The following is an 18,588-nucleotide window of genomic DNA, read 5'->3' on the forward strand; positions in this document are numbered from 1 at the left end:
ATATAAGGTTAGTCTAGGGTTAGCTCTACTGGAATATCAGATGAACATACTGTGGACTGACAAATCAGAGTTTAAACCTCTTCAATCTAACCACTGAGTCGACTGCAGAGGGCCCAAAGAAAAACGGACTAACTCAATATTTGTGGTTCAATAATGATCGATGCACTGACGCTTTTCTGGACTGGAAAACAAATTAAAAATCCAAGTTCCAACAGTATTCTCTGTCGTCATGCAACACTGTGGGGACATCGACTAAAAGGAAGTTTTAATTATTTCATTCTTTATACTATTTCAGGTGTAAATAATACATTTGGTGTCTGAATTAGTTATCTCTGTTAAAATAGTTATCATCAAAGGAAAGTAGAAAAACATTAATATAACAGCTGATTCCAGACTTTCCAACCGTAGCGTACATTTAAATGTAGTAAATGTCTTTGCGTTAAATGGGCTTGTGATGATGAGTGATGAGGTGTGCTGACTCACCCTCTTCCTCAGGTTGTAGGTGAGCACCAGGTTTCTGGCGAAGTGGTTTGCGAAGTTTGAGTAAAACTCCAGAACTTTCTGCAGCGCGTCCCGTTTGATGATGTGGAGGTCGCAGTAGGTCAACGCTCGCACGTTAGCGCACGACTGCGCCATCGTCATCTCCTTCCAGAACACGTCACCAAACACGTCACCTTTACCTGCAGACACAGACAGACAGACAGACAGGTTACGGACGGTCTCACTGACTGCAGTGCTGCAGTGCCTTCATCTTCATCTGTATGCTTAATATGTTCCGAAACTTTCATATCATCACTAAAACACAACTTAATGTAACTTTTCCAGATGAGATTTGAGGCATTGAGGGTAATAGTACAGTTAGTGGTTTTTAAACGTGCATTCTTTCTAATAGCCAGCAGGGGGCGACTCCTCTGGTTGCAAAAAGAGGTCCTGACATGATGTTCATTTAGTAAATTATGGTCTCATTTAGAGTCAAATATACCATAAAGCAGGGGATGCTTTAGTGCATGAATACCTTTTGATTGACAGGTCGCTACCACGGCGTTGTCTGTTCTGGGAGTTGTCCGTGTTTTCATCGTAGAACTAGATTTTGTACTTAGCTCCACCCTCTCGTGTCACTTCTAAAAAACAAGTTGGCGACGGCCAAATACCAAGACGGCGACAGCCAAAGTGCCGAACTCGAGGCTTCAAAACGGTAGTCCACAAACTAATGGGTGAAGTCACGGTGACTAGAACGCTGGTATGACACAAGCTAACACAAAGTGAGCAGCTCCTTTAAGTGGAAACAGGTATAACTCAACATGTGCTCAGGTCGTACTCGGCAGAAGCCACTTAAACCACTTGTACTTTACGTGTTACTGTGCTGCTCGCTGTCAGCTGATTGGTCCAAACAGCCTCTTTAGCTTCGTGCTAAATCATAACAATGACACTCTGACAGCTGACAGAAACATTGCATAAGATTCACACAGACAGCTGCAGAGTAAACATCCAGGATTTGATCCGAGTCAGGTGACATATGAAGCGGTTTTACAGCTCTGCCATCGTCTACCAGTTTATTTGTAAAAAGAAGATATTGAACACAGAGAGGGCAGATTCAGTCTTTACATATTTGATCAAAGTCTTTTCAGCTCATATTAAAATGCTGCTCCAAGTGTACTGAGATGATTTCAGCTGTTTCCTTATTTCAGGAATTTTCTAGAAATCAACGTCAGTATTCAGTTATGTTAATCTTGCCGAGTTTGTTAAAATAATGGCTAAGTTTAAGTTCTGTATATAAATGTAAAGTGTGTATTTGTCTATATACTTTCCTTCTTTATTGTATTGTATTTGATTCAACATATGTTGCTGTCCACCTCCTTTATTTCTGTATTTGTTTTTTTGTGAGTGTAACTGTGTCATCGTGGAATAAAGCAAAGTCTGAGTCTTCAGTCAAATACAATAGGTCGCTGCACAAGAATGAAAAATGCTGTCATTAATGTAGCAGCAGACGCACATTCATCAGAGTGAAGAAGAGCTTCGATGCAGCTGCTTTAAGAAAACAGTCTTAATGTGGAAAGAGGAAGTGAAGAACATAGACTTTAAATAGTTCCTAATGTGATGTGAAACTAGAGGCGGCGGTGAACGGCTCAGAGTGTTTCTGAGTGATCTGCAGTCAAAGTCTAAATATGTATCCAAAGAGGGACTGAAGCAGATTCATTCTGCTGATGAAACTTCTTCTCTGGTAATTATCTGGAAGTCAAAGCAGACATCTAACGGCATTTTGATATTAGGTACTACCAGGGCTGGGTATTGTTTAAATAATGATGATACCAGTACCAATACCACTACCCTTAAAGTGATACAGATACCAATAGAGTACTTCATTCAATAGCTTTTTTTAACTTCATTCGATACCCATCATGTGAATGGAAGCATTCAGATGATAAAATGCCACCACCACCACATTTATTTTTATTAGACACCACAGGTGAACATTTTGGTGTACGACTGATTCATACCATGCCTGTGTACGATTGCCCCCCTTCTCCACTCCCCCGCCGCTCATCTTTTACATTAGTAATGTTGTTCCGAACCCAAGTACGCAACATTTGTTTATGTCATGGCTACAGTGTAGAAGAGTGAGCCCAATTGCAAGATCCCAAGCCCATACAGTGGAGTCGACCTCCTGCTTTATCACCCATGGCCGTGCAGTTCAGGGGATTGAGATCGGCGCGAGCTGAGCACATACGCAGATTTCAGAGGAGACCAGCAGCGTTGAGAAATGCCTTTGCAGCCCTACTTACCGACTGCTACTCGTGTTAACAAGAGCACCGTTAGCTGCTACCAACTTGCTCAGCCATCGCCATGTTGAGAGCCGTGTGGAGGCAATAGAAATGCTCTGAATTTCCAGTTGAAAACCTTTAATGAGAATAAAGTCATGATATTTTGAGAATTATTTATACTTATTCTATTGGGGGAAGCCCACCCCTAGTTAGGACACGCTCTCATGGACACAATGCACAGAAATAGATATTCGAATAGTTCGAATCTATATGTTTTTTAAGACAGAATATTCAAAAATAACTTTTGGCCAATTTTAATTTATTTATTTTAAACTGAAATATGGATGAAAAGTCAGAGGATCAGGAGAGGATTAGGTTTCATCCTCTGGAGAACATGAATGTCTGAATCACAGTTCATTCAACCAAATTGTTGATATTTTAAAGAGATCGACATCATCACAGCCTCACAGCTACAAGGTGTTTTATGCAAAAAGAAAGATGAGTCTCTGGCTGCACACTGGCGGCAGGTTATATAGTATATATAGAATACATATCAGGAGCTGTTAAAGAGCTCAGAGGTTTTGTGAACATGCAGAGTCAATTGCATTATGACTCTGACAGCTGTTCATTCAGCCATGCTCCGCCTCAACAGCTTGCTCCATCATCTTTCACTCTGTTTGTTTTTCTCCCTCCATCCGCCCGAAAAACCAGACAGCATGTTTCCGAAAGAAAGAAAACACTTCATGCATAGAACGGATGCTTTGCTAATGAGAGCCCTGGAGCATGATTCCTACGCACGCTGACCAAAATAGCAAACACTTTTGGTTTTGATGCGATGAGGAAACAGCAGAGCGTCTTTGTGTTTCTCTGTGTGGCAGGTGACTCTGCAGGGTTCAGTGTTTTTGTTTTAGTGCTCAGGTGTTTCTTCCGGAGTCAGGTGGTGTCAGCACGCAGCAGCAAAAAACACAGTTTCAATTCTCCGTCTCACTTCCAGACTAAAACACTAACATTTCATTTTGTTCCTGCTGAGGGAGCTTTTATAAGCCTAAGAGAAGTATTGATAGACGGGTCTGACTGGCAGACCTGGACTGTGTTTCTGACAGGAAGTCTCTTATTTTAGTAAAGACACCGTATCTGTCACTGTGGCTGACAGACAACTGGACTTTTACAGGACAGAAGGGAACTTAACTTGCTTTTTACAGGGTAGGAATAAATGCTGCGGAAAATCGTTAAGAACAATATTTAGTGGAGTTAACATAAGTTGATTATAAAAATCTTCTGCTTGATGTTTGAAGGTGTATTTCATTGTTTTAAATATTCAAACATGTTTACCTACGTGTAGGTTGGCCAGCAGGAATTTGGTCATCACTGTTGAAAAGATCTCACTTTTCTAGTGTTTTTTTATTTTTAATTCTGTGGTCTCATCCAGTTTCAGAATTTGCTTGTTTTCTCTGTTACAGCTGTTTTTTGACTAAAAAAGCAGTATGATAAAAACTTTGAAAACTAAAGATGAACATTTGCTTTTAAATTGGGATTTTGATAAATATGATTATTCTAAAAATGTTTAAAGATTGATCTACAATGAAAATAATGAGCTGAACTTCTTGAGCACCACCAGCCAGTTCTCAATCCCAGGGCGTCAAATACCGACGCTTTGTTAAATCCGTCGGTGTTCGATACCAATGCACAAGGCACCCTTTAGCACCGGTATGAGACTTTCCATTAACTACAATGTAAACCCATCTGTAACAGTAAACACACAGGGAAAGTGCTGTTGGCGGACGAGAAGGTGGATGGGTCCAATAAACACAAGGCTTTCATCCAGGAGACCGCTGTTCGCATCCTGTGTGTTAAGTCTCACTTTCACGTTACCAGTTACGTTATCAGCTGTTCGTTCGTGTCCCGTGTTTCACAGCGTTCAGTGTCATTTTCACTACAAACATAGTAGTTTTAAGCCCAACCATGTTGTTTTTTCCTAAACCTAACTAGGTGGTTTTGTTGCCTAAACCAAAGCAAGTGTTTTTGTTTAATTCACAACATTAAGCACATATTAACTATGACAGGAAAGTGACGCCAAGGGGTCTGACAAAGCGTCAGTATATTACGAGTTTGGATGAGAATGCATTGATGCATGGAGTATGTCTGCTTGGACTCAGCATCATTAAAGGAGAAATCGGAGGATACATGAACAGTTTCCACTTCTCGATGAATCAGCACTGTGATGGAGATAGCTGCTGCCACCGAAAAAACAAGTAAGCCAACCCACAGCAGACAGCATCATAGACTGCGACAGAGGTGATACTGACAGAGCCGAACCCCAAAAAGACATGTAACTAAAACCTTCTGATGAAAGGTTTGTGTCCCAGTCACACATGATGCGTTAATGCTAACACTGTTTTCAGTCTGCAGCATGAATAAAGTTAATGATGGCAGCCTGAATGAGTGAGGTGCTGATGGACTCAGCTGCCCACAGCTGGAACACCTCAAAACGACACTGGTGAGAAAACTAAACACCAACTAATAAAAAACTTTTGCACTCTATTTGTTCAATTTTCAAATCACAATTTGCAGCAGAACAGTGAGTTCAAACATTTTCAGGCATCCATTGAGGAACCAAACTCACCTAAAATGGCCACCACCTCATCGTCCTGGATGACCTCCAGCGACCCCGACACCACGAAGCAGAGGCTGTCAATGCTCTCTCCGGCGTGGAAGATGAGGTCGCCCGGTGCGCTGTGGACAGTCTGGAATTCCATGGCGAGGGCTCGCAGGCAGCCGTCACTGGCCAGCCGAAATGCCGGGTGTTCCTTAAACACCTTCCTGTTGAGGTGGACGCAGATATCCGCTCGCATGTCCTTCGGACAAATCTGCAGTACCTGCAGACATAGAGGTCAAACTGAGGTCAAAGAGGTCACACTGAAGTCATCACGCCGACATCTAACTAAAGTCAAACCAAGGTCTAACTGAGGTCACACTGAGGTCTAACTGAAGTTAAACCTAGATCAAACTGAGGTCAAACTGAGGTATAACCTAGATCAAATTGAGGTCAACACACTGAGGTCTAACTGAGGTCGAATTTAGGTCAAACTGAGGTCTAACTAACATCAAACTGAGGTCACAGAGGTCATCATTTTGAGTTCCAACTGAGGTCAAACGTAGCTCAAACTGAGGTCAAACCAAGATCATACTGAGGTCACACTTAGATCTAGCTGAAGTCAAACCGAGGTCACACTAAGGTCTAACTGAGGTCAAACTGGGGTCAAACTGGGATCACACAGGTCATAGCTCTGTCAGTCCTTCAAGCTGTACGTTAGATTCAAGAACTGCTAAACTATGGATGCGCAAGGTGATCAGAAGCAGCAGATGTCAATCTACACAACGAGACATTCCCACTTCCTGTGTAGACAGGAAGTTAAAGGACCAAATAACAAAGTTAGAGCACTTCCTTGTTACTGAAACACATGAGATCAAGATAGAAGATGCTAACCCTCATCCTCTCGCTCCTATCATTTCATGTTCAATCTCTAATGTACAGTATCCAATAAAGACCAAAGAAACAAGCTAACCAATCGCAGTGTGGCAGGCCTTCACTTTATTACTGACATCACAGATCTGCATGTCTGTGGCATGACCTCCTTGGAGAAACTGAGCAGGTGACGAGGTGTTACCTTGTCGGTGTCGATCCCTCTGGACATGGACCAGGTGGACACGATGTAGTCCATCACCCTCTCACTGAGGCCTTTGGGGACTTGGTAGAGTTTGAGGAAGTCTCGCACGCTGTTGAGCATCTCGTGGTAGCGGTTGGTGTTGGCGTACATCTGCTGGAAGATGGTGGTGACGTTACCAAAGATGGTGGCGTACAGCAGCGCTGTTAACAGGAAGGAGAGAACGTTTCGATTTTTTTGTTTTATCTACAAGACGCAAAATATACAGATATTTAGATATTTTAGGAATTATAAATCTAAAGTCCTCCCATTTGACATGCTATTAATGTGCAAATGATGTCTAATAATGTGTTTTGCTAAACCCCCAAATATTATTTAATAAAAGGACCTTTTATTTCATGTCAGAAATAATTCACATTTTCCAAATGAAGTGCTGTCTAATGCTCATCTATGAGTGCTCAGGAAAATTAAATCATGATAGACTGTCATTCGGCATTTTTATGCCCAGTATTAGGTCTGTTTTGCATTTTCAATAAACATTGAGCACTCTCTTTTAACAAATGAATTATTAAACTTTATTTCATTGTTTTGAACCTGTTAGTGGCCACAGAGTCAGCTGCTCTTCATAAGTTCCACATCAAAGACAATAAAACCAAAACAGGGGTCCAGTTTGAAGCCATAAAACTAGAACTTTTGTGGTTCATATGAGCCTGAAATGTTTCATATTTTGTTCTGCAATACAAGTAAAACATTTTAGTACCTCAACTGTGAATTTCAAAGCTGTACATGTTTAGCTTTATGTTAATATTAACAACGTTTGTGCTTCAAATATGGTAATAAAAAAAAGTGTGTTGCATTGTGGGGACCAGCAACAAACCACCTCTGGACGTCTACATTACGAATCCTTCATTAGTCTCAAACACAAAATCAGTCACATAAGTTAAAACCAAGTAAATGACCAACCCTGACATCAACAAGGTTGCCTAGATTAACATAAGTAAGAAACATTTGTATTGAACATATCAGCAAAATAGTCACTGTCAACATTTATTTAAAAAAGAATGTGCTGCTCTCTTTATTGATCTCTCAAAAGCATTTGATTCTGTCGATCATTAAATCCCACTTAAACTACAGCCTTTAGGTCTAGATGACTCAATTGTTTCCAGGCTTATCTGTTGTTGCTGATGGTGCTGAGTCAATGCCTCTTACTGTCAGTTATGGAGTGCCACAGGGGTCTATTCTTGGTCCATTACTGTTTAAATTATACATTAATAATTACGTTGTGTTTTCTTCCTAATCAGTACTTCAGTATCCACTTTTTCGCAGATGACACAATTGTATATGCCTCGGGCTCTGATTCATCTTCAGTCTGCCTTTGATGCTTTCACTATATAGTGCTATAGGATTGAGTCCCAAAATTTGGAAGTGAGTTAGCATTTTAGCACCACTCAAAGTCAATGGGTTTTTGGTCGGATGCCTGATAAGGTCTGTAGTTAACACAAGCTTAAGAGATTTTAACGTTTTGCGCTACAATATAAAATAGGTCAGTAAATATCCCACTCGTGAATTTTGAAGCTTTTATGTGTCTCAAAAAAGGAGGTTGCTAACAAGGGGCTAAATGAAACTACTAAACGTCATCACGCCGACTCGTCCACCTTTACAGCCTCGTTGTGTGTACTCGCGCTCATGCAACCGTAGTGTAGTTCGTTTATAGCCTAACGTTAGCTTTTTACTTCTGGCAATTGCATTCACACTTCAAAAATCATCAAAGTTGTGCTCATTACCTTACAGAACAAAACATGTAAGTATCATAAACATGTGTTTGCCACAGAGCTTATTTTCTGCAATAATCCAAAACCTAATGGAAAAATCCCATTGGCTCTTTGTCGATGGAAGCAGGGCGATGCTAACGTCATCCCTGCACCACTCTTTTATCACTTCTTAATCATAGACTCGTTTTAAATGCAGATGAGACCAACTACATCCACCAGTATCTCTGACTATGTTGCCATTAAAACTTTAAAATGATACTCATATCACTCAGAAGGTCATTCAAGATTAATATTCATCATTTGACCCAAAAATCAAATCAAATCATCTGTATAGAATTAAAGGCTGTTTGTTTACAGAGAAATTCTGCACTGTCATGCTGCCCCATCCCTTCAGCTGTTTATCAGTGCATCGCACTTTATCACTGATGAAAAATGTCATATTTCTTACTGACAAGAAGAAATTGTAATTTCATGATATTAATCTGTATATCTCTACTGTCAACGCTGCCAAACTACCTCACATCTCTTCTCTTATCTAAATCTTGTAACTACACGATCCAATAACTACTTAACCTTAGATATTCTGTATGTAAACAGTAGGCAGAGCTATAGTCTCAAGTACTATGCACCTTTTAAATGGAATGAACTATAAATGGCCCTCAATATAATATTTGTACTGTTATTGATGTAAACAACAAAAGCAACAGAACAATTCCTCCACTCATGCAGCATCAAAGGGCTTTAACGGTTAAATAGCTGTGACTGATGCAGCTTTCAAGTTGAAATGCTCCCAACATGTTTGTTTATAAGATTTTTACTGCCTGTCTTTTATTTTCACTCGTCTTCTTCCTCCAGCATCGGCTCTTGGAGCAACAGTGATTACTGTCTGTGCGACAATCCATTGAAAAAATAAATAGTTTTTGTTCCTCAGGTGATCACTTGTGTCCTGAAATGCTCCCAGAGTCTCAGTCTGAGAGCTAACATGATTGGTCAGATGTGTCTCTATGTCTAAAGACAGATTAACTGTTAGTGTTTCAGCCCATCAATACAAACTGCTGCAGTCCATCCCTGACTCAGCTCCCCTCGCTCACAGCCTGTCAGCAGTATGAACCCGGGGTCACCGGATCAATACCGACCCCGTCCACCAGCAGGAGAAACATGCCGTCATCCACTTTGAACACCCTGACAGCAACTCAGACAGGAAGTGTCAGAATCACTACACAGGACTGACTGTCTGTGACCTTCATGAAGGTTACTGTACAACCTCAACAGAGTGGTGGCGCCGAGCTAACGCTGAAACAGCAACAGCAGGTCCAGAATCAGAGCCAGGTCCGGAGGTTCACCACTGAGAGGCTGCACACAGAGAGCTGACGTGTGTTTGTTATTTTTACCTTGCATCATTTTACTCATAAACATGTTTAAACCCAATAAAGACCCTCCTCGCATCTACAAACAACACTTCTAGGCCTCAGTAAAGATGCTCTTTCGTGACGAGTATCAGGTACAAACAAGCAAACAGCACACACACTAATAATACTAATAATAGTCAAACAACAAACAAACAACCAAATAATAATAAAAAGTAGGGCTGTCAAAGTTAACGCAATAATAACGCGCCACTAATTTCTTTAACGCATTAACACAACTTGTGATTTTTAGGTTGTACCGGGCTCAGTTTAAAAGCTAAAGTGAAGATACTGGAAACATATGAAACTAGAAAACCTAAGGAATCCATTGGTACCAACCATGTCATACTAGCTTGTCGCGAATGAGGCAAAATAGTTATTAAAATTATCACGATTAATCATGGGATTGTCAATAGTTAAACGTGATTAATCGCATATTAATTGCACATTTTTTATCTGTTCAAAATGTACCTTAAAGGGAGATTTGTCAAGTATTTAATACTCTTATCAACATGGAAGTGGGCAAATATGCTGCTTTATGCAAATGTATGTATATATTTATTATTGGGAATCAATTAACAAACAACAGCATGTGATTATCATAAAGTGGGCATGTCTGTAAAGGGGAGACTCGTGGGTCTCAAGGGGACCCCTTTGAAAATGGCCATGACAGTTTTTCGCTGCCAAAATAAAGTGTTAGTTCGGAGCGTTATTTAACTTCCTTCTTGACAAGCTAGTATGACATGGTTGGTACCAATGGATTCCTTAGGTTTTCTAGTATCATATGATACCATACCTTCACTCTAGCTTTAAAAAACTGAGCCCACTTCAACCTCCGAAAGATCGATTGTGTTATTGCGTTAAAGAAATTAGTGTTGTGAAAACAAATTTGCGTTGACGCATTATTATCGCGTTAACTTTGACAGCCCTAGTTTCATGTAAAAGTCCTGTTTGTTTGGAAAGCTGAAGGAAGGTTTTGTACATCAGTTTGCCTCGTATGTACATTGTTTTGCACGAGTCCTCGTTTCCACAAATCTTGAGTGGCAAGAGCAACGTTACGAGCCATAGAGGCACAACAGCCACATTTATGGAAAAGTTGTCAGGTTGAAATAGATCACAATCTTCCTTTGATGTAAAGTAAAGAAAATATAAACACAGCTGGTTAAATCTTTGTGGAACCAGAAGTATCTCAGAAGATAACATTTTATATAGAAAACTAAACAAATAAACACTTTAACTTTGATTTCCTGCAGGAGATAACCATTAATCATAATAATAAATCGTCTGGCGTCATTGGTCCGGTCTCTCTGAGAGCAGACGGAGGATGCTCTGGAAAGAAAATGGACCAGCTATTTCTGTCCTTCCTCTCAGATCCCGTCCTGATGTCACGGTAGGCATTACAACGCTCACACTCGCTATGCTAATGACCCAAACTCTCATCCTGGATCCAGGATGCTGGCTGTCATAGCAACCGCTTTCCATCAGCCTCCAGCGGCTTTTCAGCCACTTTGTGGGCCAGAAAGCTGAAAGGAGGGTGTGTGTGTGTGTGTGGAGGGGGGTTAATCCAATACTCAGCTTCCTTCAGTGTTCCTCATGAATCTAAATAGGAAACCAAAAGGTTTACCCAGACTGCACTGCACCCTCAATACAGTCTCAGCACAGTGCCTCTACAGGAGCCCCAGAGGGACAAACTGTCAGAGCAGGATGAATTTCAGCACAGCAGAGCTCAACACTCACAAACAAGAAGTAAAACTGGGTCAGAAGTTTACTTTCACTGGACACTCTGTGACCTCCTGATCTGATTTCAATAATGTTATTAATGAATCATACATTCTGTGTACAAGTAAGTAAACGCACAGTAGCCTCTGTTATAGCATAAAAACAACTGGTAATAGGTAAAATAAGTTATCAGTTGTTCTGTTTAAAGTCAGGAATGAGTGACGCTTGCTGGAGGTGATGTCTGATGAAGGTTGGGAAGTGAAAGAGATCCGGACAAACAGACTTTCAACTTTTTTCGGCAGCTTTCGATGAAGGAGACAAATTGTCAACATTAAAGCTCTTCATCCTTCAGCTCAGTGAGGAAAAGCTTTTACCTCCAGGTGTTCTGGGAAACCTCCACAAATTGCCTGTCTGTCCTCACTGTTATAAACTGTCTGCCTGCCCCATAGAAATAGAACAGGAGTAGAACCGACTCTCCTTCGTGGTCATTTGACTGATACAAAAGAAAATGGCGATTGTTGTTATTGTGACAACACATGTCAGTGGGACTATAAAGTGTGGTCGTAGCTCGCCAGGAAGAGAGTGGACGTAGCCCCAGAGATGGATGGCTGGCTAGTTTCTGTAGCTGGGTAACTTGTCCTTCTCCAGAGCGGTGGGGAATGAGGCAAAGGGACTGTTAGACCCAGCTGTGCTGCTGGACACCAGGCTGCTGTTCAGCTCATTTTCTGTAACCATTAAAGCCCCCCTACAGTGTATTTTTACATTTCTATGAGATTTCATATTTATTTGAGTCATTTCCTGACTAAGTTGATTAGCCATACTGTTACTGCAAATTTTGTTTGCAAATAACTTAATTTTGTGAAAGTTAAAAAAAAGAAAAAACTATCAAGATCCATCCTCTGAGGACTAAGAATATCCAAATCAAGTTTTAGTGCCTGTAGCTGAAAAGCTCTTGCTTTGGTCCAAAGTGCAGGACAGGCGGACCAATGTTACCGACCACACAGCAAGCAGGATATACAGTAGTTGTCGTTGGCAGGCCATCTTGTAGAATAAGTTAATCAGATTTTAAGAATTGAAGTTGTTGTTCATTTTGTATTTATAGCTCTGATAAAGGGTGTTTCCCATTCACAGCTGATGCAGGTGTATAAGGAGGAGCCTTAGAAACTGAGTGACTCTAATTAATTTCATCTCTACTGTGTCTGGTAAAGCTGTTGACAGCTGAAGTTACTACATGGCTCAGACACATAATTGTGTGATATTACAGTGCAGAGCTGCAGGATCAGTCACCTCCAGCTCTCAGGCTGAAGCAGGCGTCCTGCTGAGAAGCTGGATGTGTGCAGACTGCAGTAGACAGCAGGGAGGACGTGAGTCCAGCTGATCTGACATTATAGTTAATATTTCAGTGAGGAACTCCACCACAGCAGAGCGCAGCATGTCAGGCCTCATCACATCGCTTAGGAAACAACCGCTACCACTGAGGCCGTCTGTCTGTCTGGATCGCAGCAGACAGGCCTCTCTAAATCTGTAAAACACTCACGAGCTTCACTCAAACTGTCGACCACCACAGTCAGCTCCAGTTTTACTGTCAGATCCTGCAGTATCTCCAGTTAATACTAACCATGTTGACCAGGAGTCTCCGGGAGAGACCAGCAGCAGTAACAGTAAAGGTCAAACAAAAAAGTAAAAGATTCCAATCAAAATTCCCCTCGCACCTTCCCGCACATCGGGGGTACTTTTGAATAGTACAAATTGTTTTAAAATCTGCAGTCTGATGTAATGTAATCTAAAATTATAGTGTGTTAAAACTGTTCACATGATGAGATAAAATTATGCCCATGGTGGTAAAGGAGGATCGAGTTTAGCTGTTTCTATGAGCCGCGAGCCGTTTATCACACCGGCTGAGGTGTGTTTGAGTAACTGTGTGAAAATGACACCACATGCCTCATACTAAAGGCTGCAGACGGAGCAGACAGATGGAGCAGGAGAAACAGAGATTCAATCAAACCAAACAGAAGGAGTTCACAGGTTCCGATAACAGATGGTAGAAACCTCACATGGCTCTCAGACAGCTTTTCAAAAACAGGGACAACAAACAAATCTGAGTCATGAATGTGTTCTGATGCCTTTAAAGGTTTACAGCAGTAATATTTGGAGGCACTGGTGTGAAATCGGTCTCTATTTTCAGTTATGATTTAAGAATGCTTTCTGAAGCTTTTCGTATGTTGACATACCAACATTATGGTGGGAAAAAGAAGAAACGAAATGTGTGACTGTTCCTTTAAAGCAGCAACTGCTGCCGAGGTGAAGACTGCGTGGGTGGAGGCAGAGGAGTAATTTCTGTTAATAATATTTTACAACATCAAACAGTCCATCTCAACTCTGATCTCTGCTGAGCTCCAAAACTGTTAAAGAGTCACAGATTTTTGTTATTATAAGTCTTTCAATGACTTAACTGGAAAAAACTGAATGACCTCTTCAGTGGATCAAGGTCACTGATTGAGAAACAGCCCTCTCTCTTTGTTTCTGTCTCATTCATTGTGATCGTAAAGCAGCTTGGAAAGATCTTCTGTTACAGGCGGAGTGCCGTGATGCCAGTGAACGCCTCTTTTTGTTCCAATTCACCTCAGTCACTTTTTCAAAAAATCAAGTTGAACGTAGGGCGGGGAATATATCGATATTATATTGATTTTGTGAGATGAGACTAGATATCGTCTTAGATGTTGGATATCCATCCATCCATCCATCTTCAACCGCTTATCCGGGATCGGGTCGCGGGGGCAACAGCTCCAGCAGGGGACCCCAAACTTCCCTTTCCCGGGCCACATTAACCAGCTCTGACTGGGGGATCCCGAGGCGTTCCCAGGCCAGAGTAGAGATATAATCTCTCCATCTAGTCCTGGGTCTTCCCCGTGGTCTCCTCCCAGCTAGTCGTGCCTGGAACACCTCCCAAGGGAGGCGCCCAGGAGGCATCCGTGCTAGATGCCCGAACCACCTCAACTGGCTCCTTTCGACGCAAAGGAGCAAGGACTCTACTCCGAGTCCCTCACGGATGACTGAGCTTCTTACCCTATCTCTAAGGGAGACGCCAGCCACCCTCCTGAGGAAACCCATTTCGGCCGCTTGCACCCGCGACCTCGTTCTTTCGGTCATGACCCAACCCTCATGACCATAGGTGAGAGTAGGAACGAAGATTGAACGGTAGATCGAGAGCTTTGCCTTCCGGCTCAGCTCTCTTTTCGTCACAACGGTGCGGTAAAGCGAATGCAATACCGCCCCTGCTGCTCCGATTCTCCGACCAATCTCACGTTCCATCGTCCCCTCACTCGCGAACAAGACCCCGAGATACTTAAACTCCTTCACTTGGGTATCGTCGTTGGATATCGTATTATCATAATATGGCACAAGTGTTGTCTTTTCCTGCTTTTAAAGGCTGCATTACAGTAAACTGATGTCATTTTCTAGCTGTTCTATTATTTGCCTTTACCACCTTAGTCATTATATCCACATTACTGATGATTATTTATCAAAAATCTCTTTGTGTTAATATTTTTGTAAAAGCACCAATAGTCAGCCCTCTACAATATTGATATTGAGGTATTTAAAAATATCGTGATATTTGATTTTCTCCATATCACCCAGCCCTAGTTGAAAGGAAATTGAAGGAGAACACGAAGCAGACTGCTCCAGAACATGTTGTGGCTGCAGCCACACTGATTTAACTCCCCATTCATTTCTATGAGAAACGGCTTGTTTACTTTCCACAGAGTTCAACCAGGGTGACACATGAAATCATGAGGCTCTCAAATATCTCGCCATTCTGACCACTGGATTTTTAACATTAAAAAATGCTTTCACACCACAAACAAACTGCACAAGAGTCCACTTCAACCAAACATCCGGGAATTAAAAGTGAGAGCCCTGAACTGAGTCTGACACTGAGTTTTATCTGAGCTGTGAATCTGAGTCAGTGTGTGTCGGACGACTGAGTCAACCATCAATAAATTATTGACAGACCTGTCTGACTCTTACGTTGCCTCTCCTCGTGTTTATGTACAGAGGGATTGTGGGACGTCACATTCAGAGAGAGAAGACAGATGGAGGACGAAGTCCCCGACGTCTGGAGGTCGAACAGGGACATTCATGTAAACTTATTATTATATAATTATATCGGATTACTTATGAATGAACCTGACTTGGAGTGAGTCACTCTGATTTCTGTATGTCTGACTGTGTGATGACTCTAATGAAGGTCATGGTTCAAAACTATGTTGAAAAGCTCAAATTATTGATAGGAATAAAACTTTTAACTGTGACTCCTGCAACCGACGCGACCCAATCCACAAGAGGGAAGACGTCTCACTCTGTTGGATTTGTTGGAGAAACACTTGCGGTTGTACAGTGGTGTTACAGAGTGGAGCTTCTTCCCTCACAAACAATCTTTGATGTGTACAGACACCGGCTCTTTAACCGGACAACAGCCAAGTTTAATTTTGGCCTGCTATCAAGTTACTCTCTGAATCAGCGACAGCTGATATGAGCTGCTGCCGGTGACGTTTGTCGGCTGAAAGTGAGAAGCTGCTTCCTGAATGTTTCTACACTGATCTCTGCTAATGAGAAAGAGACGGAGGTCGGAGGCTAGTGAATCTGTGATATGTTAACTTGACAATCAGGGCAAAGAACGTATATTGATAAGTGAAAGTTTATTGTTCGCTCCATTGCAATGTCAGCGCCCAGCAGCAGAGCTACGCTTCCACCATTTTGGTGACTACCAGACGTCAGTAAAACGTCCACCTACAAAGAGCCGTACAAAACAAAATTATTTATATTCTATTGTCATAATTTTAATGTCTCTACCAAAATGTCCTGTGTTGAAGAATACAAATATTATAAATATGCATACTATTATAACTATTTACTTACTTACCTATTTATTTATTAAACTTTTTGCCCGGCTGCTTCCCAGAGGAGCAGGAAGTGAGTGATGTACATAAATGGAAGTTAGAAAAATCCAGCAGACATTGAGAGCAATCTCAAAGTTTTTCATGTCAAGGGCCTCCAGAATCGATGTCCAACAGACCACAGACCATGGATGTATAAGAGGTTGTGTCCTGTGCTTTTGCCCTGCGTGTTAATAAATAGCCTTCAACTACATTAAATTCTGTTTATGTCATGCTACTAGCACTACTAGCTACTGGCCGATAGCTGGTTGTTTGAGAACAGAGACGTTAATACATCCACCACGGTACAGGCTTACAGCATACAGCCCATGGGTGTATTATAAGATAATAAAAGTGATGAATTACAGCCAATATATCCATTATTACAGCCGCATACAGCTAGCAGGAAGCTGGCAGAACCGGATATGTGATATCAGCGTGCAGGGCGGTGCAGTCCTGTGGGTCTGATACACATTTAAGATGCCGAGTAAAATAACTCTGGATTTTTTATCTATTAGTTAATTTTACAACTTTTAGGACATAATGATTTAAATGAGGGCTATTTAAGTGTTCGTACTGGGAAGTTGATTTACCTAGAAAAAATGTATCCTCTGATTTACAGACGTCTCTTTATGCATTCATGGCCACAGACTCATCGGCAATTTCAGCACCATCCAGCGGCTATTATCAAAAAAGCACCTGAGTTTCGCCTCTTTGCTTCTATACTCTTTGATCAGGGTGTCAGAAGTCGCCACGGTGCAAACAAACACATTCACATGCACCAGTTGTGCAATGTGTATATGTTAAGTATGTTTACATCTGGCACAGAATAATAACCATGAAAGGAATTGACTCACATCCGATCATCATCATGGCCACAGCGAAGATCTTCTCTCCGTCTGTGTTTGGTGCGATGTTCCCGAAGCCGATGCTGGTCAGACTGGTCATGGTAAAGTACAGCGAGGTGATGTAAACCGAGTCTTTACTAGGTCCCCCTTCCCAGCGGCCTGAGCCCGAGGCGTTGAACCTGTACGGCGTCCCCACCGTCTCTCCCAGCAGGAACAGCCAGCTGTCCATCCTCACGCTATTGGTGTCCTCGTCGATCACCTCGTAGTCTCCGATGCTAAACCAGATGCAGGCCAGCCAATGGGCCGCCAGGCCGAACACGCACACCAGTAAAACCAGTACGGCAGCACCGTACTCAATGTAGTGGTCCAGCTTCCTGGCGACCCGACCCAGACGCAGAAGACGGACCACTTTGAGGGAGCTGAAGAGACTGCTGATGCCCTGGGGGGGAGGAGGAGGAGGAGAAGATGAAATAGATGATGAAGAAAACAAAGAGCGGAAAAACAACAAAGGAGATAGTTTCATGTATTATTTAAAAATTTCGATTTTCAAGCGCCAAGTTTCCCCAGCAGGGTTTTCTTCCTGGCAGAGTGGAAAAGTTCCTGAAACATTCAGACCATCGTGGAACACTAAAGGTCCTTTCACAGCTGACCTGTTTGAATAGGTTCAATCAAGCTCTGCTGTTTGGTTCGGTTTGTGTGGGCCGTTGTGAACTCACCGGCCGAGACCGGCTAAACCTTATCAGGGTCTCCATCTGCTTAATGAACTTGTTCGTTTGTGGTCTGAAAGCAAAGCGGACCAACCACAAATTGTAGTTATTTCTCAGTGAGCTCTTTGTGAGAACACAAATAAACACATCAGGTTCAGATGTGATGAGGTTCAAATGCAGCATGGCCTGATGATGCATGATGATGTCACCAAACTATCCAATCAATGTCTTGGTTTGTTTGACCAGAAATAAAAGACAATATAGTGCTACAGGGATGACGTATTTTTGTTGACCGACCAGGAAGTTAGCATCGCCCTGGTTCCCTCGACAAAAAGCCGATGGGATTTTTCCACTGGGTTTTGGATTATTGCAGAAAATCAGCTCTGTGGCAAACACACATTTATGATACTTACACGGTTTGTTCTGTAAAATAATCTTCACAAATAAACACCACTTTTATGATTTTTGAATTGTGAATGTAAGATAAGATAAGATAAGATATTCCTTTATTAGTCCCGCAGTGGGGAAATTTGCAGTGTGCAGCAGCAAAGGGGATAGTGCAAAAACAAAGAAGCATCAACTAACATAGTAAAAAAAAAAGCGCTAAACAAAGTGTAACAAAATATGAACCATTTAAATAGAAGAAAGTATAAACAAATAGGAGCAGTATATACAGTATTGATAATAAACAGACTATTACAAAATTGCACAAGTGGAAAATGATATTGCACAGTGAGAATGAAATGAAATGCCATCTGAAAATATTATATTA

The 18,588-nt window shown here is 41.7% G+C and overlaps 1 protein-coding gene across 1 annotated transcript in view; it reads right to left on the reverse strand.

Moving 5' to 3' along the window:
• Positions 1-18,588, reverse strand: part of kcnh1b (potassium voltage-gated channel, subfamily H (eag-related), member 1b) — a 54,615-nt gene that overhangs the window by 13,521 nt on the left and 22,506 nt on the right. The window contains exons 7-10 of the mRNA XM_074629787.1: positions 17,119-17,548; positions 6,431-6,630; positions 5,386-5,638; positions 484-680 (exon numbers count right to left, since the gene is read on the reverse strand). Of these exons, the coding sequence (XP_074485888.1) occupies positions 484-680; positions 5,386-5,638; positions 6,431-6,630; positions 17,119-17,548 (1,080 nt within the window). The remainder of the gene's footprint in view (positions 1-483; positions 681-5,385; positions 5,639-6,430; positions 6,631-17,118; positions 17,549-18,588) is intronic.

Source organism: Sebastes fasciatus, chromosome 3 (genome assembly GCF_043250625.1).
Source record: "Sebastes fasciatus isolate fSebFas1 chromosome 3, fSebFas1.pri, whole genome shotgun sequence".
In the NCBI taxonomy this organism is placed as follows: Eukaryota; Metazoa; Chordata; class Actinopteri; order Perciformes; family Sebastidae; genus Sebastes; species Sebastes fasciatus.